Source organism: Leucopleurus acutus, assembly GCF_964270905.1.
Source record: "Leucopleurus acutus genome assembly, chromosome: 10".
Lineage (NCBI taxonomy): Eukaryota > Metazoa > Chordata > Mammalia > Artiodactyla > Delphinidae > Leucopleurus > Leucopleurus acutus.
Window position 1 is genome coordinate 38,935,092 of NC_139153.1, and position 27,699 is coordinate 38,962,790.

The 27,699-nt window shown below is 50.4% G+C and overlaps 1 protein-coding gene across 1 annotated transcript; it reads left to right on the forward strand.

Annotated features, from left to right (window-relative positions):
* Positions 1-290: 290 nt before the first annotated feature.
* TRAIP (TRAF interacting protein) lies at positions 291-26,464 on the forward strand (the record flags this gene model as incomplete). Its single annotated transcript, XM_082847338.1, has 15 exons — positions 291-388; positions 7,388-7,445; positions 8,028-8,111; positions 10,521-10,560; positions 11,166-11,293; positions 12,525-12,619; positions 13,120-13,233; positions 13,991-14,078; positions 14,832-14,921; positions 15,369-15,457; positions 23,090-23,245; positions 25,451-25,499; positions 25,773-25,922; positions 26,034-26,084; positions 26,301-26,464. 15 exons carry the CDS (start codon positions 291-293, stop codon positions 26,424-26,426), a joined length of 1,416 nt encoding a protein of 471 aa, XP_082703464.1. The 3' UTR covers positions 26,427-26,464.
* Between the last annotated feature and the right edge of the window lie 1,235 nt (positions 26,465-27,699).

The following is a 27,699-nucleotide window of genomic DNA, read 5'->3' on the forward strand; positions in this document are numbered from 1 at the left end:
GCTGTTTTCCCGTGAGCCGCCTGAGAATTACCGCTAACAATTTCAGGCCCGCGCTCGGCCCCAGGATTCTTTGCGGCCGGTGGGCCGCTAAGCCCCGCCCCTGAGGGTTCGTCCAATCCGGACCCAACCTTCTGTCCGCGCTTTCACGTGCCTTGTTGCCACTTCCGATCCGCTCCCGGAAGTTGCGCTCGGGAGCCAAATTTGAAGCAAGCTGAGACGCGGAAGCACGGCCAAGAAGCTGAACCCGTCGCGTTTTCCTTGGCTACCTTGGCCACTTGAGACCAGTCATCATGCCTATCCGTGCTCTGTGTACCATTTGCTCTGACTTCTTCGATCACTCCCGCGACGTGGCCGCCATTCACTGCGGCCACACCTTCCACTTGCAGTGGTGAGTGACTGCTCTGTTGGAGCTGGGCGCTCGCCCCCGTACGGCTACAGGACTGTGGGGTGTCGGGCCTCCGGGCGACCCGACCCCGGAGCCCAGACTGGTGATGAGGACGGCATTAGACGGAGCCCCACGAGAGTTCCTGACCTGGGCAGAGGCGGGTTATGGCAGGCTTCCCGGAGGAGGTGACAGCTGAGCTGAGGTCGGGGGTACAGGATTGGTTTAATGAAGACAGAGTAGGGGTTTCTTTGATCGACTTGCAAAGAGATGTGATTTCAAAATTAGCACCCCGGGTAGAAATGAACTTTCACCACATTAGCGAGCCCTTTTGTTTCTTCGAGACCTAGTAGACTGCTGGCTACCCGGTTTCTTGTGGTTTGTTTGATGGTTTGGAATGATTCTGTCCAGAGTCATCTCGTTGGTCAGACACTTCAGTGTATTCACTGACCTCAGCAAACCCAAGTTAACATCGAAGGGTAAGGAGGTGCTTTCTAATCAAGCCGTTCTGTTGAGTGTGCAGCTAGTGGGGAGATTTCCTCTAGCAGCTGTGAACAGGCTGATTCCGAGCTCCTTTTTTAATTGTGGTGAAATATGTGTAACATAAAATTAACCATTTTTTCATTTTTTTTACTATACACTATTTTATTATAGTAAAAAATATATAAGATAACATTTAACATTTTAACCTTTTAAAAACTTTTGCAAAAGTTTACGTAACAAAAAAGTTTAGTATGAAAATGTACACAACCTGATTTTTATATCATCGTAAAACAGGCCCTTTGGAAAGGGAACACGTGGAAACAATTGATTTCTTTGGTGAACACAGCCATTGTTTATACTTGTTCCAAAACTTTTAACATGCTACTATTTCTTCATATTACCACCATTTCAGTATTGTTCTGTTGCCCAGTAGTTGCCATCTCCACACATTCACCTATCACAAGATTCATAAAGGGATCAAATTCCTGCAGTATTCCTTGGACGTGTCTGCCACCATTTAATTTCAATGATAACTTCTTCATAAAATTTTAAAATTTATCAGAAGGGTGTTTACTCAGTGAGCTCAAAGATGCCTTGCATTTTAACCTTTTTTTTTTTTTTTTTTCCGGTACGCGGGCCTCTCACTGCTGTGGCCTCTCCCGCCGCGGAGCACAGGCTCCGGACGCGCAGGCTCAGCGGCCATGGCTCACGGGCCCTGCCGCTTCGCGGCATGTGGGATCCTCCCAGACCGGGGCACGAACCCGCGTCCCCTGCATCGGCAGGTGGACTCTCAACCACTGCGCCACCAGGGAAGCCCTTTAACCATTTTTAAGTGTACAATTCAGTGGCATTAAGTACATTCACAACGTTGTGTAAGCATCACCACTATCTATTTCCAAAACATTTCCATCATTCCAAACAGAGCACTGTATCCATTAAACAATAACTTTCCATTCTCCCCTTCCCACAGCCCATGGAAACCTCTATTTTACTTTCTGTCTCCTTGAATTTTTCTATTCTAGCTACCTCATATAAGTGGAATTGCATATTTGGTTCTTTCGAGTCTGGCTTATTTCACTAAGCGTAACGTTTTCAAGGTTCATCCATGTTGTAGCATGTTTCAGAATTTCATTTTTATGACTAAGTAGTATTCATTGTATGCAAATACCTCATTTTGTTTATCCCTTTATCTGTTAATAGACATTGGGTTGTTTCCATGTTTCAGCTACTGTGAGTAATGTTACTATGAACATTGGTGTACAAGTATCTGTTCACATTCCTGCTTTCATTTCTTTTGGGTTATCCCCAGAGGTGGAATAGCTGGATCATACAGTAATTCTATATTTAATTTTTTGGGAAGCTGCCTTACTGTTTTCCACATCAGCTGCACCATTTTACATCCCCAGCAACAATGCACAAGGGTTGCAGTTCCTCCACATCCTTGCCAAAACTTATTTTCTGTTTTGTTTTTTTTCCATAATAGCCATCCTAATGGGTGTCTTCTCTTTTATTCTGTGTGTTTAAAGCTATCAGATTCCCTCTTAGCACTGCTTTTGCTGTATTACACAGTTTTGGTATGTTTTCATTTTCATTAAACTCATAGTATTTTCTAATTTCCCTTGTGATTTCTTCTTTGACCCATTGGTTGTCTAAGAGTGTGTTGTTTAATTTCCACACATTTGTTCATTTTTCTTCTGTTATTGATTTTTAGTTTCATTCTATTTTGATCAGAAAAGATACTTCGTGTGATTTCAGCCTTTTAAAATTTAAGACTTGTTTTGTGGCCCAACATATGACCTTCCTAGAGAATGTTCCATGTGCACTTGAGAAAAATGTGTGTTCTGCTGTTGTTGGGGGGAGTATATGTCTGTTAGGTCTATTTGGTTTAAAGAGTTGTTCAAGTCCTCTATTTCCATATTAATTATCTGTATGATTGTTCTATCCATTATTGAAATTGTGGGGTACTGACATCTCCAACTTTTTAAATAATTTTTTTTAAACTTTATTTTTTTGGCTGCATTGGGTCTTCGTGGCTGCGTTCAGACTTTCTCTAGTTGTGGCGAGCGGGGGGCTACTCTTCTTTGCGGTGTGGTGCACGGGCTTCGGTAGTTGTGGCTTGTGGGCTCTAGAGTGCAGGCTCAGTAGTTGTGGCACACGGGCTTAGTTGCTCCGCAGCATGTGGGATCTTCCCGGACCAGGGATTGAACCCTTGTCCCCTGCACTGGAAGGCGGATTCTTAACCATTGAGCCACCAGGGAAGTCCCAACACCTCCAACTTTTATTGGAGAACTTTTTGTTTCTCCCTTCAATTCTGTACAATTTTCTTCCATGTATATATTTCATATATATTTTGTTAGGTGCATATATGTTTATAATTGTTATGTCTTGTTGGATTGAACCTTTTATCAATATGTAAAGTCGTTCTTTGTCTCTTGTAAACATTTTTGACTTAAAGTCTATTTTGTCTGACAATAATATAGTTACCTCAATTCTCTTTTTGTTACTATTTTTATTCTGCTTGAGAATCATAGGTTTCTTTAACTTGTGGAACAATTTCTTTAATCAGTTCTGGGAAATTATCAGCCATTATCTCTTCATGTATTGCCTCTATTCCATTATCTCTTTTCTTTCTATGTTAGTTTTTCATTTCTGCTATAACAAATTACAACTAACTTAGTGGCTTAAGAAAACACAGATTTATTATTTTATAATTCTGGAGGTCAGAAGTCCAAAATGAGTCTTGCTTGGTTAAAGTCAAGATGGAAGTGGAACTGTGCCTTCTTTGGCTCATGGCCCATTTCTCCATCTTCACAGTCAGCAGTGTTACATCTTCAGCTCTCTGTATGACTCCAATACTCCTGTTGCACTTACAGGGACCCTTTTGGTTACATGGGACACACCTGGATAATCTCTCCATCTCCTTAACTTAATCACATCTGCAAAATTACTCTTGTCATATAAGGTAACATATTCACAGGTTTCAGAAATTAGGACGTACACTTTTTGAGGGGAGGACACTATTCTACCTAACACTTTCTTTCTGGAATTCCTAGTTATATGTATGCTACACCTTATCACAGTATCTTTTATATCTCTTATCATTTCTCATATATTTTCCATCTTTCTAATTCTCGGTGTTTCCTCTGACCTATCTATCAATATACCAGTTCTTCAACTGTGTCTAAACTGCTATTAAACTCATCCATTGAATTCTTAATTTTGGCCATTTTTTCAGTTTTAGAATTTCTGTTTGGTCCTTATTAAATTCTGATATGTCACCTTTTATTTTCGAATTCTCTGCTGATATTTTCTTTCTTTAATTTTTTTTTTTTTTTTTTGCGGTACACGAGCTTCTCACTGTTGTGTCCTCTCCCGTTACGGAGCACAGGCTCCGGATGCGCAGCCTCAGCGGCCATGGCTCACGGGCCCAGCCGCTCCGCGGCATGTGGGATCTTCCCGGACCGGGGCACGAACTCGTGTCCCCTGCATCAGTAGGTGGACTCTCAACCACTGCGCCACCAGGGAAGCCCTCTTTTTTTCTTTAATTTTAAAAAAGTTTTTATTTATTTATGGCTGCGCTGGGTCTTCGTTGATGCGTGTGGGCTTTCTCTAGTTGTGGCGAGCGGGGGCTACTCTTTGTTGCGGTGCGCGGGCTTCTCATTGCAGTGGCTTCTCTTGTTGTGGAGCACTGGTTCTAGGCGCGCGGGCCTCAGTAGTTGTGGCTCACGGGCTCTAGAGCACAGGCTCAGTAGTTGTGGTGCACGAGCTTAGTTGCTCCGCAGCATGTGGGATCTTCCCGGACCAGGGATCGAACCCGTGTCCCCTGCATTGGCAGGCGGATTCTTATCCACTGCACCACCAGGGAAGCCCTCTGCTGATATTTTCAATCTTAATTTTTTATTTATTCAGCATAATGTGTTTATTATGGTCTGTGAAAATCCGAATATCTTAAGTCTTCGTGGATATGTTCTGGTTTGCACTATGTAGTGCTTTTTTCCTTGTATAACTGTTTACTTAAAAAAAAATTATTGAAATACATTACAGGGACTTCCCTGGTGGTGCAGTGGTTAAGAATCCGCCTGCCAATGCAGGGGACATGGGTTCCATCCCTGGTCGGGGAAGATCCCACGTGCCGTGCCGGAGCCACTAAGCCTGTGCACCACAACTACTGAAACTGCACTCTGGAGCCCACAAGCCACAACTACTGAGCCCACGTGCCACAACTACTGAAGCCCACATGCGTCTAGAGCCCGTGCTCCGCAACAAGAGAAGCCACCACAATGAGAAGCCCGCACACTGCAATGAAGAGTAGCCCCTGCTCGCTGCAACTAGAGAAAGCCCATGCGCAGCAACAAAGACCCAATGCAGCCAAAAATAAATAAATAAATAAATTTTTAAAAAAGAAATGTTACATAAAAGTACAAATATAGGGCTTCCCTGGTGGCGCAGTGGTTGAGAGTCCGCCTGCCGATGCAGGGGACACGGGTTCGTGCCCCGGTCCGGGAAGATCCCACATGCCATGGAGCGGCTGGGCCCGTGAGCCATGGCCGCTGGGCCTGTGCGTCCGGAGCCTGTGCTCCGCAACGGGAGAGGCCACAGCGGTGAGAGGCCTGCGTACAGCAAAAAAAAAAGAAAAAAAGAAAAAAAAAAGTACAAATATAGGGGCTTCCCTGGTGGCACAGTGGTTAAGAATCCGCCTGCCAATTCAGGGGACACGGGTTCGAGCCCTGGTCCAGGAAGATCCCACATGCCGCGGAGCACCTAAGCCTGTGCGCCACAACTACTGAGCCTGCGCTCCAGAGCCCGTGAGCCACAACTCCTGAAGCCCGGGCGTCTAGAGCCCATGCTCTGCAACAAGAGGAGCCACCGCAATGAGAAGCCCACGCATAGCAACAAAGACACAACACAGCCAAAAATAAATCAATAAAATAAATAAATAAAACCTTTAAAAGTACAAATATAATAAGTGTGTAGCTTGCAGAATTTTCACAAACTGAACACGCCCTTGCAACCAGAATTCAGAACAAGAAACTAGACATCAGCATTCCAGAAACCTCCTCCCGAGACAGGCTGGGACCTGGGACACTGCCAGAGTGCTTGCACTTGCACCTAGACAAACCTCTCCTCAAGCAACAGAATACAGAGAAACTATAGGGGACTAAAAATAAGTACATGTGTGCAGCAGCTGGGGCAAATTACAAACAAAAAGTACAAAAAGGCCAAAACCCAGCTGTCGCTTCTGAAGTGCCTGGAGCAAAAGCAGGGTACTGTGCATGACCCCTGCACATAGCACCAAAGGGGTGGGCAGACTACCTAAGCCACCCCTGTGGCTCAATCTGCCAACCCACCCCTACACTCACCCCATTTAAGGAGCCAGCTCCCCCCCCGCCCCACAGTGAGCAAGCAAGGGCACCTGTTGCTTGTTTTTGCTCCCTGAGGTGCAGCACAAGTCCCAGTAAAGCCTTGCCTGAATTTCTCCTCTGGCCTCTTATCAGTTTCTATTGATTAAAGAGTCCAACGACCCAGGTTGGTGCACTCTTTCAGTTACTCCCACCTGCCCGCCTTTCCGCCACACATAAGGATAGCCACTGTCTTGACTTCCAGCAACATAGATGAGTTTTGCCTACTTTTTTACTTTATGTAAATGGAGTTATACACAATATACCTTTTTTTGTATCTGGCTTCTCTTCCTCAATGTTATATTTATGTAATTCATCCATAATTTGTTCTTAGTTGTAGACTCATTCGTTCTCATTGCTGTGTAGTATTCCATTGTGCATTGTTAGCTTTGTATTATATGTATTTGAAAACTTATTTATAGAAAAAAAATTGAGGCCTAGGATTATGGTATCATCTTCCTGAAAAGATTCTGTTTCTCCCTGGTTCCTGGGGGTGGGATTGTTTACCAGTAGGAGACTACGTTTTGTTTTTGTTTCTTTTTGACTACGCTGCACAGCTTGTGGGATCTTAGTTCCCCCACCAGGGATTGAACCTGGGCCCTTGGCAAAAGCACGGAGTCCTAACCCCTGGACTGCCAGGGAATTCCCTAGCAGGAGACTATTTTAATTAAAATTTAAAGCAGATGGTGCATAGCTGGGCTGTGTTTTGCTGTTACTGCTACTTGCTTTTACCTCCAGTTTATCCTTACTTTGAAAGTGTACCCCTTTGGAGCCCTAGCTTACATGGGGGTATTATTACAACCCCCATCTCTGAGGGAGTCTGGCTTTGACTGTTGCTCCCCCATGCCCTGCTCCAAGCCTAGAAAGTTGACAAAATTGCAGCTCAGGGGTAGGGAAATCTGAGCCAACAGGGCCCAAAAAAGGGCCAGTTGGTTGGAGTGCTTGTACCAGTCAGGCCTTGTGGGATATACCGTCACGTCCTGTGGTGCTGCCCTCCTGGGTAGGCAGGCATTGGGTCGAGGAGGAGCAGGACAGGCGCTGTTCTGGTCGGGGTGGCTACCTGGCCTGTATGTCTCGCTCCAAGCCATGGCTCACAAGTCTGTTTTTCTGTTTCTCATTCCAGCCTAATTCAGTGGTTCGAGACAGCACCAAGTCGGACCTGCCCGCAGTGCCGAATCCAGGTGAGGGTGGTAGGATGAAAACACCTCAGCTAAAGACAGCTCCTTGCCAGGGAGCAGGAATGAGGAAAGATCTCTGAAGCTAAGCAATGTCTTTGACCTATTTGGACCCTCGTGGTTTGAGGCTGGTCGAGCCTCACTTGTGCTTTTGAGCGGCTCGGGAGGCCTGCTTGTACCCAAAGATAGCAGGCGGATGGACTCATTGCCTGGGCCAATCTTCACCTGGGTAGATTTGGTCTCCTTCCCTGCCTTTCCCCTGCAATGCCCAGCACCTAGAGTTGGGGTTTCTTTTGAACAGTTACCACATGGGTCTGCAGTGACATGACTTCAGTAACCACCAAGCTAGTGGCACCAGCTTGGGCCACTTACAGGGTTACAGAGGTCCTCTCACTCCAAGGGATGTGCTGTGAAAGGTTAGGCCTGAGATGGGCTAGGCTGAATGTACACCCTTATCCTTGCCCATGACCCAGCTGTGCAGTCATGTATCTTGTTCTTTGTATCACTGTATCTTGTTCTTTGTATCTTTGTATCACTGTGTCTTGTTTCTTTGTATCTTTGATCACTGTATCTTGTTCTTTCATTCAGGTCGGTAAAAGAACCATTATCAATAAGCTCTTCTTTGACCTTGCCCAGGAGGAGGAGAGTGTCTTAGATGCAGAATTCTTAAAGGTACCCAGAATTTATCTCATTCTACTGAACCCCAAGCCCTCTGAGAGTTCACTTTCTGCTCCTACCCAGGGAGAGCACCTCGAGTATGGAGATGGAGTTCTGGAGGGAAGACTTGGTAGAGATTTCAAGGCAGAGGCTGAGAGAGCAGAGGACAAGTGATGATGCTACAGTCATTGGAGAAATACACTGTTAGCGGGGAGGGGAGCCACTTGACTGTGAGCCCTCCCCTGGGGATTTCAGAGCAATTCTGACCATAGTTCAGAGTGCCTCTCCTGAAGTTCCCCCACCTCGCAAAGGGTCTACAACCATCTTTTCAGTCCTCAGCCAGGGAATATGTGTGAACCTACTGTTCACAAACCTGCCTGTGCTTCAAAACTGCCTGGGGAACTTGGTATATATCCAGGTGCCTGAGTCTTTCTCAGAGCAGGAATGGAGGGTAGAGCCCCTGGAATCAAGATATGCAGCCAGGATAGAAACCCGCACTGCAGGGGAGGATGGGTGGGTTCCCTCCTACACTTATACTGCTTCCCCTCCAAGTGTAAAGTTTAGCTTTCTTTGTGTACAAAGGGATTGGATTGGCAGAAACCTCTCAAATAAGTGGGATTGGGGTTTGCAAGTGAACCTGGACTCTGAGGGTTAATTTGCTGGGCATCTGTCAGATCAGGATTCATTTGGCCCTGGTCCCAGGGTGCTGTGATGTCCTTGGAACCTCACTGCTTCAAGAACGTGGAACTTTTATGCCTAAAGCTAACATGTTCATTGTCATGGTAACTGCTCCCAGTTTTAAGCCGTGTCCTCCCTGTGATAAAGGCAACAAAGGCAGCTTCATTTCTTTCTGGCCTTCTGAGCCAGATCTAGGAGACAGGGAGGCAAAATCTTGAGTAGTTTGGAGCAAGGGCTTGGAAGGCACCCTGCTTGGGTGTGGAAGGAGCCAGGGGACTAGCGGTAGCTTTGGGCTGGCAGCCGTTCTCAGGTAGCCCGTGTGTGCCCTTCTCTGCCCACCGCTTCCACCCCAGATGTCCGGCCTATTTGACCAGCTCAGCCACCAACAGCTCCTGCCCCAGAGTCCTGGGTAGAGAGTTTGACAACAGGGACTTATCCACGCACTGGGCCTAGGCCTTAGTGTTGGTCACATGTGATATTCTGAGCCTTTTTTTTTTTTCTAAACTTATTTTATTTTATTTATTTTTTATTTTTGGCTGCGTTGGGTCTTTGTTGCTGCGTGAGGGCTTTTCTCTAGTTGCATTGAGCGGGGGCTACTCTTCGTTGCGGTGCACGGGCTTCTCATTGCGGTGGCTTCTCTTGTTGCGGAGCACAGGCTCTAGGCGCATGGGCATCAGTAGTTGTGGCTTGCGGGCTCTAGAGCACAGGCTCAGTAGTCGTGGCTTGCCGGTTCTAGAGCACAGGCTCAGTAGTTGTGGCGCAAAGGGCTTAGTTGCTCCACAGCATGTGGGATCATCCCGGACCAGGGCTCGCACCTGTGTCCCCTGCATTGACAGGCAGATTCTTAGCCACTGCGCCACCAGGGAAGCCCGATATTCTGAGTCTTGCGTTGACCTGGGGAGGGTAATCTGGAGGAGGATTTTTCTGGATCGCATCTAGCTACCACCATGAACCCTAGGCCAAGCCTTTCAGGTCTGCCGAACCTGGTTTTCCTGCTTATGGAGTACGCATGTCTCTTGCCCACAGGGGTGTTGAGTACATGGGACTCCTGAATGGGAGCTGGGCTCAGTTCTGCTTCAGCCTCTCAGTGGTTCTGTGGCAGTGGCTTTGGAACATATGCATGTACTTTGAGAGGCCCATTTGACCCTCACAACAGTCTGGTTAGAGCCTAGCGCAGGTGAGGTTTCATCCAGGGGTGCAGAGTTGTCCTGGTTCACCTACCTGTTGGATTCTGGGGCTGGAAGATTCATGGTGCACAGAGCCAGCTTAGAGCTTGGAGAGGGGCAGACCATGAAGCAGGCAGGACCCAGGGTGGAGGGAAGCAGTGGTGGCCCAAGGTGCTTGGACATCCCAATTCTGTGTCCCCAGTGAGTGCAGCTAATGCCAGAGAGGGTCAAGGCCAGCACAGGCCCAAGGAAGCGATGGAAGCCTCTGCCATGAGACTGACTGCACAGGCGCAGCTCCACTTCTTTTGCCGCTTTTATGCCTCTTTTCCTGTCCTAGGGTCTTGTACCTGAGATTATTTTCGTCCATTTTACCTACTTTTTAAAAAGGCACACAGAGATAAAGCAAGGTTTCTCTCTACATTGTTGACTTAGCTTGGCCTTGAGGTGTGCAGGGTTCATGCTTCCCTGGGCCCATAGGCCTCCTTGTCCCCTCCTGGGGCTCCCCACAAGCCTTATGGGAGGCTGAGTGGAGGCCAGCTCTGATGCCTTCTTGCTGCTTATTGTGGGTATTGCCTTGCAGAATGAACTGGATAATACCAGAGCTCTGCTTTCCCAGAAAGGTGAGTTCCCAAGGGGCCCTGGGAAGCCCCTGACTTGGGTAGTGGAGGGAGAGGCCCTGGGAGGAAGGCCTCCAACCTTCTGGCAGAGCCAGGGACTCTCCCTGCTTCATATGTCCAAGAGTCCTATCAGCTCTTGTGATTGGCAGAAAAGGAAAGGAAAGGGAGGTGACTGAAGCTGTCCACCTAGATCAGGTGAGCCTCTTCTCTTTGTCTGAGGCTGCTTGCCTAGGACCCGGGCTGGGAGGGGGCTATCTGATAGGACAAAGTATTTGTAGGTGAGGGTTCCACTGCCAAATTTGGCAGGAACTTGTTTGAGTTCTGGGATGATGAATTAACTAGACCCACAGGAGCACAGAGCAGTGAAATCTTTACTCAAGTAGTTCCAAGCATCAGAAAGAGGGTCTCATCCCCTGAAGGAAGAGACTCTGGCTGGGTGTCCCTGGTTTGGTGTCTGCCAGAGAGAGAAGCGGGCCACCCAACTTTCTGGCCTGAGACTTGTTCCTCACCTGGCTCTGGGGTGGTGTGCTGGAGCCCAAGGGCCCATGTTCTCATACTGCAGTGTGGACGGGCCTCTCCTCTCCCTCTATCCCCCACCCTTGCTCCAGAGAAGGAAAAACGAGACGGCCAGCTTATCATTGACACTCTGCGGGACACGCTGGAAGAACGCAACGCCACTGTTGAATCCCTGCAGAAGGCCTTAGACAAGGCTGAGATGCTGTGCTCCACCCTCAAGGTGGGTCCCCAGGCCTTGTGGACACAGATTGCTGGGGAGATATAGTTTTAGTCCTGGACTCATCACTCTGGGCTTGTCTTTTGGTTCTGCCTTGGTCAATACCTTGGTTTGTGCAATTGTAAAATGGAGGCAAATCCCATCTTCCCCAGGCTTCCCATGCTGTACCCATCCAGCCCATGAGAAAAGGGTCGTATTGCCTGCACTTATGGATTTTGTACTAGGTAGTTTCGAGAGGTGAGGCCTGCCCAGTGCTTCATGGAGGGGCTGCTCAGCCAAGACCTCAGTGAGGCTGGGCTGTGCTTCCAAAAGTGGTTTGTACTCCACTGACAAAGGCAGCCTGAAGAACCTTCCATTAGCACTCTAGTCCTTTGCTGGCCTGCTCTCTGGAGCCAGATCAAACAGCATCCCAGGGAGGAGCAGGGGGCCTTTGAAGTCGGCTGTGCTGAGCTGACCGGGCAGATCAAAGCCTGCAGAGCAAGTGGCTCTAGACCCAAATGAATATTGTATCAGCCTAGGTTGGTGAGCCTCTTGCTCTCCGAGGGGCATGAGGTGATTGACTTGAATCCACAATTGATATTCTGGCCTCGTAGGAAGGAGCAGTCCTTGCTGGATGCCATTTGAAAGGGAAAGGGAGCCATCCTTGTGAACAGATAGAGCCCCAGGGTGTTCATTGTTTCTGTCTCTGCTTCGTGGCTGGCCTGGATCACGTGGCCTGGCCAGGGGGAAGGAAGGAGTGAACCAGCACCTGGCTGTAGAGCAGGAGTCTGCTGGCAGTCCCAGGTCAGAGATGAAGTGGCCAGGTACTGAGGGCAGCCTGGCCAGCTGCCTCTGGCTCAGCTCTCCTACCCCAGCAACTGTCCATAGGTCTAGCTGGTGGATAGCGCAGCCTGGATTTGTGCTCCAGGCTTCTTCAGCTTCCTACACAGCAGGCCACAGGACCCTGGCAGCCCCCAGCAGGCCTATAGATCCTGGGAGTGGACTGTGCCTATGGTAAGACCTATCTCAGGAGGAAGCAAACAGGGAGGTGAGGAAGCAGCTGGCCTAGGGCCTCTTAGCAGAAAAAGCACAAGCCAGAGTGGGGCCCAGGAGCCTTACCTCCTGGGGGTTGGAGCATATGCTTATCAGCATTTTCAAAAGCATACAGTTCTAGGGTAGTGTTCTCCCAGTGACTTTAGCCTTGGCCCCAGGAGCTTCCAAGCAACAGATATATAGGGGTACGTTTGCTCTTCAGAAGCAGATGAAGTACTTGGAACAGCAGCAGGATGAGACCAAACAAGCACGGGAGGAGGCCCGCCGGCTCCGGAACAAGATGAAGACCATGGAGCGGTGAGCTTGGATCTGGGGCCTGCCCTGTGCCCTTGCATCTAGGGCCCTCTGGGGCACAGCTCTCAGGACTTCAGCAGGGGCTGGCTCACCTCTGTAGCTCAACTCTCCATAGGCCATGGGGGGCTCAGGCTAGCTGAGTATGGGCACAGGTCTTACTCAACCTCTATGGGCTCCTCTACTTTCCATGGGGGCTCTTGCCACACTCCTCCCTGTCCCTGTTGCCTGTGGCCAAATGACCTGGCAGGGGTTTTGTTCCAAGAACCTCTCTCTGGGGATCCCTGACCTGAGGCTCTCTGTCAACACCCCTTCTTCCTCAGCAGCATCGCTGCAGCTGTGCTTAGCTCTGCTGTGGGGCCTTTCTTTGGACAGACCTGCCTGCTGAAGCATCCTAGCAGCTCAGGCTGTCACCATAGCAACGGCAGCAAAGGGAAGCAGAGCTGCACTGGGTACCTACCCATCAGCCTCCAGATTTTAAATGCCGTGGGCTGGGTGTTTTTCAGAATTGAGCTCCTACTCCAGAGTCAGCGGCCCGAGGTGGAGGAGATGATCCGCGACATGGGTGTGGGACAGTCAGCGGTGGAGCAGTTGGCTGTGTACTGCGTGTCCCTCAAGAAGTGTGTACTCTGGCCCCTCTATCCAAGCCCAGGAGCTAAGCCATGGCACCCCAGCCATGCCTCTCCGTCTGTTGCCCATCTCTTGTAAAGCACAGCAGGTGGAGTTAAGGGGCAGGCTCTGGAGCCGTGCTGCCTCAGTTTGAACCCTCACCCCTTTCACCATGTGGCCAGGAGCCAATTTCTTAACCTCTCTGATCCTCAGCTTCCTGAATGGAGATAATAATAACTTGCCTCACAGGATTTTGAGAGAATTGAGTGTGAACTATAAGTGTTATTTCTAAAGACGTTGGCACAGCTTTCTGAGCCATGAGCCCCATCATGATATCTGGAGCCTGTTTCCTATTAGCACTGTTACTGACCCTGCCTGGCTTGCATCAGAAACTCAGCTCAGATGTTTACTACAATGGGTGTGAGGTGGGAGAAAAGGGACCACTTGGCTGACAGGCATGGAGGATCCCAGATGCCTCGTGTAGGGGTCAGGTGGTGTAGGGGGCCTCGTAGTGGGGCCGGGGCTTCCTGCACACCCTCTCAAATCGCCAGTGCCTGCAGGCAGGCAGGGAACAGAGACTCACCAGCTCTCCTTGCATTGGGTGCCAGACCCTCCACAACACCACCTGGTCTCCTCTGGGCTCAGGTGTCAGAGTAGGAATGAGAAGGGCTGAGGGCTTGGGCTGGGCTTTGTGTTTGGTTGGTGCTGTGGCTCAGTCTGACCAGCAGGTGTCTGGTGCTGACATGTCTTTCCATGGCCCCTTTGTAGAGAGTACGAGAATCTAAAAGAGGCGCGGAAGGCCTCAGGGGAGCTAGCCGACAAACTGAAGAAGGATTTGTTTTCTTCCAGAAGCAAGGTAATTCAGTGGGGAGCTGACAGTGAGGGGAGAGGTGGCTGTCCTTTTGTCATGCTCATGTGTGTCTCCTAAGCAAGGCCATGGGGCTGTTGGATGACTCACAGAGGCTGGTTTCTGATCCTTACTGGGCATTGACTCTGGCTACATGGCTTGTCCAGTTAGGGTGGTAGATCAGGCAGGTATCCCCCCAGCCTCTGCACACTTCTGTTCCTCTCTGCTCTTCTGGGTACCTCTCAGCTGGCTGGAGCACACAGGTCCCAAATGTGACAGCTGCAGGTGCCTGTTTTTTGTTCCAGGCCCAGAGTATGAGGCCTCTTGTTTGGGGGTATTTTTTGTTTTGTTTTTATTTTGTTTGTTTGTGTTTTTTGGCCACGCCGCTCGGCTTGTGGGATCTCAGTTCCCCAGCCAGAGACTGAACCTGGGCCATGGCAGTGAAAGCCTGGAATCCTAACCACTAGGCCACCAGGGGACACCCAGTAGAAGGCATCTTGGAACCTGATGCAGTCAGCACAGCAGTTTTTATTTCTGGGCATGGTGCATCCATGGGCAAGGGTGTAGGAAGTAGCCCTTGCTCCTGGGCAGCTCCAGATGGACATTGCCGGACTAAGGTCCAGCCCCATGGAGCTAGGGTCTCCCTCCCGTGTTCCCAGCTCTTCTGGACCCCGGGCTACCACGAGCTGGTGTAGCAGCAGGTGCAGGCAGGGCACATGGGCACCCCTGGGTTCATCCTTTTCTCCTTACACTTTCTTGTAGTTGCAGACAGTCTACTCTGAACTGGACCAGGCCAAGTTGGAGCTGAGGTCGGCCCAGAAGGACTTACAGAGTGCTGACAAGGAAATCGCAGTGAGGGACATCTCTGGCCAGGCGGGAACGAGGGGTGGCTTATGTGCCCTCCAAGAACAGGGCTGGCCAGTTCTGCCCGCGAAACCTTGCACCAGTCAGTGGTGGTGGCTCTGGGATCCCTGCATCCTCCTGGGTCAGGGTGGGTCAGGACATGTGCCTTGGCCCTTGGTCTGGAGCCGGGGCCTCCTCAGCAGAGGACAGAGAGCACCTGGGTCTTCCTCACAGTCTGTCCTGTGCCTACATCCTTGAGACCACCAGAGTAGGGGCTCCACCAGAGACGGGTTCTGAGGTCGGGTGGTCCTGGCTTCCTGAGCCTGATATTTGGGTTTCGGGCCTTGTTCTGTTCCCAGTGGGCTTGCCTTTCGTGTGTGGTGCTCAGTCCTTGGTAGTCCCTCTGGACTTGGTGCCTCAGCGGCTCTTTCACTCTCTTCTCTTTCCTTCCCCAAGAGCCTGAGAAAAAAGCTAACGATGCTGCAGGAAACCCTGAACCTGCCACCAGTGGACAGTGAGGCTGTCAACCGCCTGGTTTTAGAGAGGTTTGTTGACCCTCTGGGGTGGTGCAAGGGCTATAGGCTGGAGGAGCTCCCCGGTAAGGGTGTCCTCACTCTTCCTGGCTTTGTGGGAGTGGGTGGCCCATGTGGGCCTGAAGGCTGTGGACCCCCTGCCCTGGGAGATAGCCAAGATTTAGCTGGAAAGCAGCTTTGAGGTAGATTCTGGGCTCTGACAAGGAGAGGCCAGGGGAGGCCAGAAAGTACCTAGGGCTGGTCAGAGAAAGGGCAGGAGCACCAGCTCAGGGCATCCTGTTTATGGAATGGCTCACCTAATGTATCCGTCTGCCCCAGGTTCTGAAACAACCATGGAAATACTGTAACTCTCTTCTGGTTCCAGGAATATGCACATTAAAGCTGCCAGCAGAGGGAGCCAGAGGCAGAGGGATGGGTATCCTCCTCCCCAGTGTTCCACAGAAGCCAATGGGCTGAGAGGGTCCTCAGGGCAATCTCCTGCCTAGCAGCCCTCCTGATGGTCCAGACAGAAGACACAACCCAGCAGCCCAGCCACTTTTTTTTTTTCCCCGAGCCACGCGGCATGCAGGATCTTAGTTCCCCAATCAGGGATTGAACCCATGCCCCCTGCATTGGTAGTATGGATCCTTAACCACTGGACCACCAGCATAGTCCCCAGCCACTTTTTTTTTTTTGGCTGTGTTGGGTCTTCGTTGCAGTGCATGGGCCTCTCATTGTGGTGGCTTCTATTGTTGCAGACCATGGTCTCTAGGCGCGTGGGCTTCAGTAGTTATGGCACGCAGGCTCAGCAGTTGTGGCTCACGGGCTCTAGAGTGCAGGCTCAGTAGTTGTGGCGCACAGGCTGAGTTGCTCCGCGGCATGTGGGATCTTCCCGGACCAGGGCTCGAACCCGTGTCCCCTGCATTGGCAGGCGGATTCTTAACCACTGCATCACCAGGGAAGCCCCCCAGCCACTTTTATTTGAGCCACTTTTGTTTTTATTTAACTATTTATTTATTTAGGCTGAGCAGGGTCTTAGTTGCAGCATGAGGGATCTTTAGTTGTGGCATGCAGTCTTCTTAGTTGCAGCATGCGGGCTGTTAGTTGCAGTGTGTGGACTTCTTAGTTGCGGCATGCCTGTGGGATCTAGTTCCCCGACCAGGTATCGAACCCGGGCCCCCTGCATTGGGAGTGTGGCATCTTACCCACTAGACCATCAGGGAAGTCCCTTTGAGCCACGTTTCAACGTTGGAAACTCATTATGCTCCCTCTTCCCCACATCCACTCAGTTGCTAGAGCCTGCCCATCTAACTTCTGTGGTGCCTTCCTGACCCTTTTCCTTGCTCCCACCTCCGTGTGAGACTTGTGACCCATCGCCCCACTCCTCCCCCCTGTCCTGTATAGCAGCCTCAGGGCATCATGCCACTCCCTTGCCAAACATCTCCCAGGACCCTTGGCACTGGCCTCAGGCCCTCATGGAGCTTGCCTTGTGGGCTGCGGTGGATATTCAGGCTTCAGCCAAATCACACTGCCCAATGCAGCAGAACACCCCTTGCCTTCCTGCTCCTATGCCCTCCTGTGTTTCTGCTCTTCTCCACACTGAAGTGTCAGCTGCCCTGCGGAGCCTTCCCTAGTCTCCTCAGCAGAAATAAGCTCACTGTCCTCTGCACAGGTAGCACTTCTTATTCAGATGCCATCAGCTGCTAGGGTCCACAGAGGTGCTCTAGAGGCTTTCTGGAGCCTGGTCTACCCCCTGTGTACACACCCGGCTGTGAGTAGACCGGGAGCTGCCTCCTGATCTGTGTCCCCACCATCAGCTTCCTCACACACACGCTCCTTCCCCCACACCATAGTACCCGGTCAGCATCTGAGGGGGGCAGTGAATGCATGCAAGCCAGTTTCCTCTCATTCTCCTACCTTTCATTCCTCAGTCTTTCTCTTTCCTTTCATACCTCAGGTCCTCCAGTGTTTCATTTTTTTTTTTTTAATTATTTAATTTATTTATTTTTGGCTGCGTTGGGTGTTCGTTGCTGTACACGGGCTTTCTCTAGTTGCGGTGAGCGGGGGCTACTCCTTGTTGTGGTGCGCTGGCTTCTCGTTGCGGTGGCCTCTCTTGTTGTGGAGCATGGGCTCCAGGCGTGCTGGCTTCAGTAGTTGTGGCACGTGGGCTCAGTAGTTGTGGTGCACGGGCTTAGTTGCTCTGCAGCATGTGGGATCTTTCTGGACCAGGGCTTGAACCTGTGTCCCCTGCATTGGCAGGCAGATTCTTGACCACTGCGCCACAAGGGAAGCCCCTTCCAGTGTCTCTTTACAGAGCCAGGGCTGCCTGCCTGCCCCAGTTTAGGTCTGAGGGCTGTGGGAGTGTGATGGGCACATGACTCTGTGAGGTCCAGCCTGTGGCTGATTTTGACAAACTGAGCTCTGTTTCTGGTCCCTCCTACCTACTCTACACTCAGAGTCTATCGGCCCAGCCACCTTGGAAGCCCCAGGTAACATGAGGGCTCTGTCCGGAGCTTGGCAGGTATAGTACCCACCCTCAGGGAGCTGTTAGTCTCAGTGACCATCTCATGTAGATAGACCTTTAGAACCCAACCTGAGTCAAGGCAGAAAGTAAAAATCCTTTTTTTTTAGGATATCACTCAAGGCTGCTGTCTGCAAGCTCCCCATCGTGCTCCCTCCACTTTCTATTCCATGGGCCTTGGTGTTTCCATGCACTTGTCATCTGTGTCTGGCGTCCACAGTAAGGGGGAGCACAAGCACAGAGGCTTCCTCTAGGTACCCAGGGACTTTCCATTCCTGCTTTTGCTTACTTTCTTTTTATTTATTTGTTTGGTTGGTTAGTTGATTGCACTGGGTCTTAGTTGCAGCAGGCAGGCCCCTTAGTTGCAGCTTGCATGCTCCTTAGTTGCAGCACATGGGCTCCTTAGTTGCGGCAGGTGAGCTCCATCGTTGTGGCATGCGAACTCTTAGTTGCGGCACGCATGTAGGATCTAGTTCCCAGACCAGGCATCGAACCTGGGCCCCCTGCATTGGGAGCTTGGAGTCTTATCCACTGCGCCACCAGGGAAGTCCCAATTTCCTTCCTTTTTAAGGCTGAATCAGCAATTGCATTTTAAATTTGCACACATTCTTTCTTGCTCGCTGAATACATCCTTGGCAAAATATGCTATACCTTGTTTTATGGTCTAGCATTTTCATTTCTGTCAGGGCCAGTGTTTGCACATCATGGCCTTTCTCTTGGACTTCCCTCTCATGCTTGGGGGTCCTTGGCTGCCTGTGGCCCTCTGAGGAGGAATAACAGAAAGGTGTCCTGGGAACCCAACCTTTATGGGCAGGGATTGGGAGAATGTGCAGTCATCTGGTATCATGTCTGAACCTAGGTGCAGAGGGATTTGCTGTCAGGTCCAGTACTGGCTGCCGTAAGATCCTGTGGATGGTTTGCAGGTGACTTTAGAAAAGGCCCTTCTCATTCTTGGCCCCAGGTAGCAGGCTCACTTCCTGGTGCTCACTCCCTGATGTAGGGAGGGGTGGCACCAAGCTCGCACCTTCCATCAGTACCCCCATTTTCAGGCTTGTTTAATGCATCTGTAAATCCAGGTCTTCCCCGCTCCTCCCTTGCATCCGTAGCCCTCTCCTGGTGGGTTCTGGCTATTGTGTAAGTCTCCTATCCCCTGGCCATGCTCTCTCCCAGATTTTTGTGGAACTCTATGGGTACTGATGATGGCTGCCCATTCCATTTGTTGCAGTAGGGTTATCCTTCACTCCTGTCATTTTAGGGAGGCCTCAGGAGGTAGCTATCACCCCCAACCACAGAGGAGGTGTTTGGAAGACCTCTCTCATGGACCCCAAGAGCCCCTGACCTCCAAGCTGAAGGGAGTTGGGGAGGCCTTTGCTTAGGGTAGGCCTGCCGGTTGCCATGAGTTCATGGAGGACACACTGACTAACTCCCGTGCCACACAGGTAATAGGTCTGCCCAGGGCCTTGGTTGAGTTTTGGAAAGAGGGGTGTCTTGCCCCAATTCCTGAGTCCTCTGGCATGAAGCCCTGTATGTTGGCCATGGGTGACTATCCCAAAGATGATGGTATCACCCAGGAGGACCTAAAGCCAGGCCCTCAACCAGTTGGGGGGTGTATATGGCCACTAAGCTCTAGACTCTTCCACCTTGTCAGACAGACAGAAGGTGGGAAGGAAAGAAGGACCATTGGCAGGAAGAAAAACAGGGTTCGAGCTTATAAAAGAAGAAGGATTTACCAGGAAGTGTCTGAGGGAACAAGAAATGTGTTCATATGAGCCAGATGGTGTGGGGGAGTGAGGGAGGCACTGAGAGAACCTCCTGAGTCTTGAATTTAGTGTTGGGGATGGCCAGGAGGTGTGAGTGAAAAAGACTGGCTTGGCTTGAGCCAAGGCTGGGCACATGCCATGAACACCACTGGGCAAGGTCTGAGGCAATGGCAGCAGGAAGTCCTACCCTGAGCCACCTGGAGGGCAAAATGGCTGTCATAGCCAGACCCTGCCTGCCACCTGAGTGCACCTCTCTTAACCTGGACCTGGACTTGCTGAGATTGGTAAAAAGTGGCAGAGTAACAGATCTTACAGAAGATTGGCATGGGGCTTCCCTGGTGGCACAGTGGTTAAGAATCCTCCTGCCAATGCAGGGGACACGGGTTCAAGCCCTGGTCTAGGAAGATCCCACATGCCGCGGAGCAGCTAAGCCGTGCGCCACAACTACTGAGCCTGCACTCTAGAGCCTGCGAGCCACAACTACTAAAGCTCACGTGCCACAACCATTGAGCCTATGCTCTAGAGCCCCTGGGCTACAACTACTGAAGCCCACGCGCCTAGAGCCTGTGTTCCACAAGAGAAGCCACCGCAGTGAGAAGCCCGAGCACCACAATGAAGAGTAGCCTCTGCTCACCACAACTAAAGAAAGCCCGTGAGCAACAACGAAGACCCAATGCAGCCAAAAATATAAATAAATAAATAAAATAAAATTATTAAAAAAAAAAAAAGATTGGCATGAGTGGTCCTGACTGCTGCTTTATGCTGTGGTTCCCAGAGTGGGAAGCAAAGCAATGCGTGAAGTTGGTCTGAGGTGGGTCTATGCAGCCTTTGCTTCCACCTACAGGCAAGGAAAGGGTAAGGCTTCCAGGGGTCTGGCCAGGGAAAGAAAGAGAGAGTCCAAGCTTCCCAGATTGCTTACCTACCCAAGTCAGTGCAGGTAGTTCCTTTCCTCTGATCTGCACACCCCATCTGGCTCCTGGCCAGAGACTAATACGGCACAGCTCATCCCTCTGTCCCTGAGTAGTGAGAGTAGGGCTGTGGGCAGCTCTGAAAGGCTCCTGAGGGAAAGAGTGGTCTTGGGGCTTCCCCTGCCACTCCCCGGAGTTCTCTGATCACAGGAGCTGGGGAGCCCCACCAGGTCTGGATGGGCTAGAAAAAATCCTGTTGGCTTAAATTTTCTAATAGAATTATACCCTTCCCCCATTAAAAAAAGTAAAAACACATGCATTGTTGAGAATTTGGAAAATATGGACTTATCCCAGAGGTAGTCACCATTGACCAGTGGAAAATCCCTTCAAGTCCTTTTTCTGTATGTGGTAGAGTGGGGGATGTGTGTGCACAAGTCATGTGATTATACTATACATAGAGTTTTCTTTGGTTCTTTTTCCCCCAATTTTATTGTGGTAAAATATACATAACATAAAATTTACCAACTTTTTTTTTTTTTTTTGGCTGCATCCGGTTTAGTTGCGGCACGCGGGATCTTCTTTGTGGCATGTGGAATCTTTCACTGTGGCGCGCGGGCTTCTCTCTAGTTGTGGCGTGCGGGTTTTCTCTCTCTAGTTGAGGCACGCAGGCTCAGTAGTTGTGGCGCATGGGCTTAGTTGCCCCGCGGCATGTGGGATCTTAATTCCCCGACCAGGGATCGAACCCGCGTCCCCTGCATTGGAAGGCGGATTCTTTACCCCTGGACCACTGGGGAAGTCCCTTACCAACATTTTTAAGTGTACAGTTCAGTGGTATTAAAGATGTTCATAAGGTTGTGCAACCATCACCAACATCTATCCCCCGAATTTTTGTCTTGTAAAAAATGCTATACTCATTAAACAGTAACTCCCCATTTCCTCCCCCTCCCCCTCAGCCCCTGGCAACCACCATTCTCCTTTCTGTCTCTATGGTCTTGACTACTCCAAATACCTCATGTAAGTAGAATCATACAGTCTTTTTGTGAGTGGCTTCTTTCAGTTGGCATAATGTCCTCAGGGTTCATTCATGTTGTAGAATTTCTTTTTTGAAGCTGAATAATATTCCATTGTATGTATATACCACATTTTGCTCATGCATTCTTTTGTAGATGGACTCTTGGGTTGCTTCCACCTTTTGGCTATTGTGGATAATGCTACTGTGAACACGGATACACAAATATCTCTTTGAGATCCTGCTTCCAGTTCTTTTGCACATACACCCAGAAATGGAATGGCTATATCACTTGATAATTCTAGTTTTAATTGTTTGAGGAACTGTCTTTCTGTTTTCCACGGTGATTTAATCACTTTACATTCCCACCAACAGTGCACAGGTTTCCAATTTAAGAACATTCTCACCAATAGTTGTTATTTTCTGTTTTGTTTTTTTTTTTATGGTAGCCATCCTAATGAGTGTGAGGGGTGTCTCATTGTAGTTTTGATTTGCATTTCCCTAATGATTAGTGGTATTGGGGGTCTTTTCATGTCTTCACTGGCCATTTGTTTAGGGGGGTGGTTTCTTTTGGCCATTCTGCGGCTTATGGGGATCTCAGTTCCCAGACCAGGGATTAAACCTGGGCCACAGCAGTGAAAGCCCAGAATCCTAAACATTAGGCCATCAGGGAACTCCCCTTTATTGGCCATTTATAAATCATCTTAGGAGGAATGTCTGTTCAAGTCCTTTGCCCATTTTCGATTGGGTTATTTGCTTTTTTGTTGTTGGGTTTTAGAAGTTCTCTATATATTCTGGATTTTAATCCATTAACAGATATATGATTTGCAAATATTTTCTCCCATTCTGTGGATTGCCCTTTTACTCTATTGATAGTATCTTTTGATGCGCGAAATTTAAAATTTTTGTGAAGTCTAATTTTTCTGTTTTTTCTTTTGTTGACTATAGAGTTTTGTATTGCTTTTTAAATTTAACATATGAGCACTTTCCCATGTTATTAAGGTTACTCTCTAGAAACACTACTTTAATGTGTATATCATATTCAAGCTATGAAAGTACCAGCCCCCTAGGGGAGTCATTTTGCCAGTTTCTAAGATTGTGCCATTTGTCATAATAAGTAGCACTGGAAGGGACATCCCTTTACTTCAGTCTGTGGTCACCTCTCTGACAGGATCCTTGCCTTGCATTCTGAGAAATGAGGCTACGTGAACAAAAGACCTTTTAGTTGTACATTTGGGTTTTGTGTGAGTTTTTGCTTGCTTCCTTTCATGTCTTCCAGACTTCCACTGTGTGAAGGACTAAGCCAAGTGGTTTTTTCTGTAGAGATTTGGGCTTCCTTGCAGGATGGCTCTAAACCAGGTGTGGGCTCCAGGCCCCTGGAGCTGAGCCATCTCTGATGCTTGAGGGGCTTTTGTCCTTCTGGGCTGCCGCTGTGGTCTTGATTAACCAGGCCATCTCTGCCTATAGCCCAGCTCCTGTGGAGATGCTGAACCTGAAGCTTCGCCGGCCAGCCTTCGGCGATGATATTGACCTCAATGCCACCTTTAATGTGGATACTCCCCCAGCCCAGCCCTCCAGCACCCAGCATGGCCATGCCAAGAGGCTCTTCCCAGAGAAGGCACAGTAAGTGGTAGCCCCTGGCCCTTCCACAGCCTGGAGGGAGGATGGCTAAGAGATCTCTGCAGGTCCTACCCTAATAACTCTGAGTGGCTGACAGGGCAGTGAGGGTCACCTGGGCTTGGCCATGGCCATGGCCATGGCTTTGGTTCCAGCTACCTTTCTGCCCTCTCCTGAGTACTCAATCTGTACAAAGCCCTTCTGTTGCTTGTCTCATTAATCTTCACAATCACCCTTCAAGCAAAGTTGGGGATGTGAATTAGAGAGAACATGGGGGTCCCAGCAGGGGCAGGTCTGGACTGATGCTGTTGGGAGGCAGGGTGCTCCCAGTACCTTGAATGGGCTCGCTGGAGTCTTAAGTCAGGGACTCTGAACTTCCTCTTCCATTGTGTGCCCCACAGGCTCATGCTTGAGGCAGGACCATATCAGACCATGGAACCAGAGCCCTACCGCTTAAGGAGGTAGCCCACGGGGGCAGACATGAAAAGCTATGAGGAGCTGCAGTGGTATGGGTGGGACCTGCACTATTGGTACAGTGGGACTGGGAGTAGGGGGGCTGTCTCCTTGGCCAGGCAGGCCACTAGTTCATCATGGAGACAAGAGCTACTCCTGTACATCCATGTAGTTGTACGCTGCTCAGGTAAGGGAGTCAGGGGCTGAGCAAGTTTTTTCTCAGTCAAAGACTTTGGACATGAGAGAAAGAAATTGAGATGTTAGGCAGTGGAGGTAGAGGAGGCCCAGGGAGAGGACAAAAGGGAAAGCCAGCTGGATTTTCCACCCCTCCCCAGACTCAGGGGCAGAGGCACCAGTGCTGTATAGGGCCAGGCCTGGTAGCAGTGAGAAACAAACCTAGAGCATGTGGGCTACAGTCAGGGGGCCTATCAGTGCCTGCTCGGTACTCTGGCTTCCTCTTGTTGCCTCTTTAACTATAAAGGTTGAAAGTGGGCACCTGGGGCCTGCAGGCTACCATACCTTTTAGAGACATTTCTACCATCTTCAGTGCCTGTGAGGCGGGTGAGGGAGCCCAGCCTCCCCAGAACCGGACTTGCAAGTGGAGCAAGAGGAGATTCTTCCCATGGTCATCATGTGGCATCACCACAGGCTATGGGGGCAGGAACAGAGGGGTTCAATATTTGCAGGCCCTGATCCTGCCCCTGTCCTTATGGCTTTGAGAATCCACAGGGTCAGCCTTAGGTCACCATTCTCCCACTCTTCTGGGAAGATATGAGAAGAGGGTATCCAGCTGCTAGGGTCCCCAGGAGTTGGGTGGAAACACTGGGTCCAGCTCTGGAACTAGGAGTGGCAGACTAGGGCCTGGGGCCATGACCTGTTCTGCCCCAGACCCTACCTGCACAGATTTATCTAGGGAGATGGCCTAACCCTGTGTTCTGAGAGTACTTTACGGGCTCTCTAACTTACTGAGGGTCCTCTGGAGGTGGTGACCCCTCTCTGGGCAGATGGGGCTAGGCCTGAGCTCATTTTCAGGGCATGAGTGGCCTGCCTTCTGTGGGTAGTGAATTTGTTGGGCTCTCCAGCCCCACATACAGCCCAGGATGTGGTGAGGTGACTGAGAGCCCATCATTCCAATGGTGAGTGGAATTGGTTTGTCCCTGAGTGGAAGCCACAAGATTGGAATATGGCCCAACCTCCCCTGCCTCCACCACTCTGGTGGCTGTGGCTATCCAGCTGTTCACAGACCTGCTCTTGGGGTGGGGATTACTGAGGTGCCTTGCCCAGCACGCAGCCATGCCAGCAGCCATGCCACGCGGTGGCTCCCCAAGGGGAATGTGCTGAGCCTGGTTCGCCTGCCCCCCCCCTTTAAAAAATATATTTATTTGTTTGCTTGTTTGTTTATGGCTGCGTTGCGTCTTTGCTGCACGGGGGTCTTTCTCTAGTTGCGGCGAGCGGGGGCTACTCTTCCTTGCGGTGTGCGCGCTTCTCCTTGTGGTGGCTTCTCTTGTTGCAGAGCACAGGCTCTAGGCATGTGGGCCTCAGTAGTTGTGGCTCACGGGCTCTAGAGCACAGGCTCAGTAGTTGTGGCGCACAGGCTTAGTTCCTCCGCGGCATGTGGGATCTTTCCACACCAGGGCTCGAACCCGTGTCCCCTGTATTGGCAGGCGGATGCTTAACCACTCTGCCAACAGGGAAGTCCCTCACCTACCCCTTATGTCTTGCTCACCTGCTTCTTGTCTTCACGTTTTGCTCTTGCAGTTCTCCCGTTCAGGACGTTCTCAAGAAGATGCCCAAAGGCCCCAAGCAGGTAAGGTTTCCCAGAAGAAGCTCAGGCAATCACCCTCCAACTCTGGCCGGGACTGAGTATGAATCTGGTTTTCTGAGAGGTCAGGGTCTTGCCAGAGTCCTCTCACCCCTGGAGGACTGAAGCACTTTGGAGCCACCCTGGGAACCCTACTCACTGTCCTTCCTGCCTCCTGATGAAGCATCAGAGATCCTGATCCTATTCCAACACACCTCCTACCCTCCTTGTTTGCTGCCATCCGGCTTATCAAGCCTGGCTCTGGGGTCTCCTCTGCAGGAGTCCCAGCTCTTGCTGGGTGGCCAGCGCTGTCTGGGAGAGCCTGATGAGGAGCTGGCTGGTGCCTTCCCTGTCTTCATCCGGAATGCTGTCCTGGGCCAGAAACCGACCAAGAGGACCAGGGCAGAGCCCTGTCGCAGCACAGATGCAGTGAGTGTGGTTTCCTAAAAGTGGCAAGTGCCAGCCTCCTTGGGGGTGGGGCTGGGTGGCCAACCCCCTAGCCCATTAGCCTGGCCCACTCACCTCTTCCTTCTGCTTTAGGTAAGGACTGGCTTCGATGGACTTGGAGGCCGGACAAAATTCATCCAGCCTGTATCCTTGTTCTATAGCATTGGGCTGAACTGAGCTGTGGCGCTCATCCCTCACCTGTACCGCCAGACCCCAGCCCACCAGTGGCTGCAGCCCCAGGTGTGCAGAGCCAGACCTTACTCAGTATAGCAGGGCTGCCCACCACCAAGTCTGAGCCTTTCCTGCCCTGCATTCCATTCCAGTCCCCTCTTTAGGCCTCTTCCTTGACATTTCCTTCAGACTGACACGACTATGATCCGCTCACTGCCCGTTAAACCCAAGCCCAAGGCCAGGGCTAAGCAGAGACTGGGGGCCAGGACAGTGCTCCCTCCCTCCCAGGCCAAGCTGGACACCTTCCTGTGGTAGTGAGAACAGTGAGTCTGATCAGTGGCCAGATACATGCCTCTGACTTATAGGCCGAGGACTGCGGACTGGCTCGGCAGATGGTTTGCGGGGCATGGCCCCTCTTCTAGGACCAGCCCTGAGGACAAGGATAAACAAGAAGATGGGGGTGAAGGTGAGACCCAGAAACTGTGCTTTTCCTGCACACACACACTGCCCCACCCCCCATCATACTGGGTCTCCCTGTGAGAGCTGATGTGATCAGCTCACTGTTCCTGCCAGCAGGGTTTGCTCCTTATTCCAGGCTCCCATTTATAGCCATGATCGGATGTGGCTGGGCTGCTTCTGGTCCTCCAGACCAGGGTTTTTTGTTGACTGTAAGGACCAAAGTGCTTGAGGCTTCTCAGGCAGCCTCAGCCTGCCCAAGCTTCTGCCTGTCTCTCTGACTTGCTGTTGGCCTGGACCAAGCAGGGCGGGGAATGGGGGATGGTGGTAGGGAGAGGAGGGGGGCCAGATTTCTTCGTGAAATAAAAAAGATAGAGTCTTTTCTTCCTGACTCTGGGAGCGTAAATTTGCCCTCACTTTGGAGAACTGTCTGGCATGATTTTCTAAAGCGGGACCTTCACCTAGACCCAGACCCAGCAGCTTCACGCTTAGGCATTTGCCCTCTCATAGGGCACAGGGAGACTGTAGCAAGAGTGACATCACCTCAGCTTTGTCCACAGTCTCTAACCTGGGCACAGTGCAAAGGCCATAAGCAGGAAAGCAAATGGGTGAACTAGGGTTTAGACACACAGGGAACTCACAGCAAGCACAACAAATGACCAGTGACACCCCCCTCTTCACCTTTCAACTCTGCCAGACAGATTGCTAGCCTCTGCATCTTAGCTTCAAAAGCACTTTCTCCCAGAAGACTTCCCTTTGAACTTCTAGCTTGGATGAGGACCCCTAAACTTTCCTCTGTCACTACTGGATGGGAGTTCACCTGTTTCTGCAGATCCCAGCATGGACCTGGCACAGGGGAGAATGCTTCAGGCTGAGAGTGCCCAGCTGCTCTCCAGCAGGTGTGGAGGAGCCTTGGGCTTCTTGGGGAGGAAGTGACGCTCTTGGTTATGGGAGTTGGACCCCTCTGGTGCTGCCTTGAGACGGGGACAGTTAGTGAGGGGAAGTGTAGCATCAAGTTAAGGGTGCAGTGGCTGGCTAATAGCTTTCTTATAGATCAGTAATGAACAATTCAAATTATTTTTAATTTTTTTTAAAATGTTTATTTGGCTGCATCAGGTCTTAGTTGCAGCAC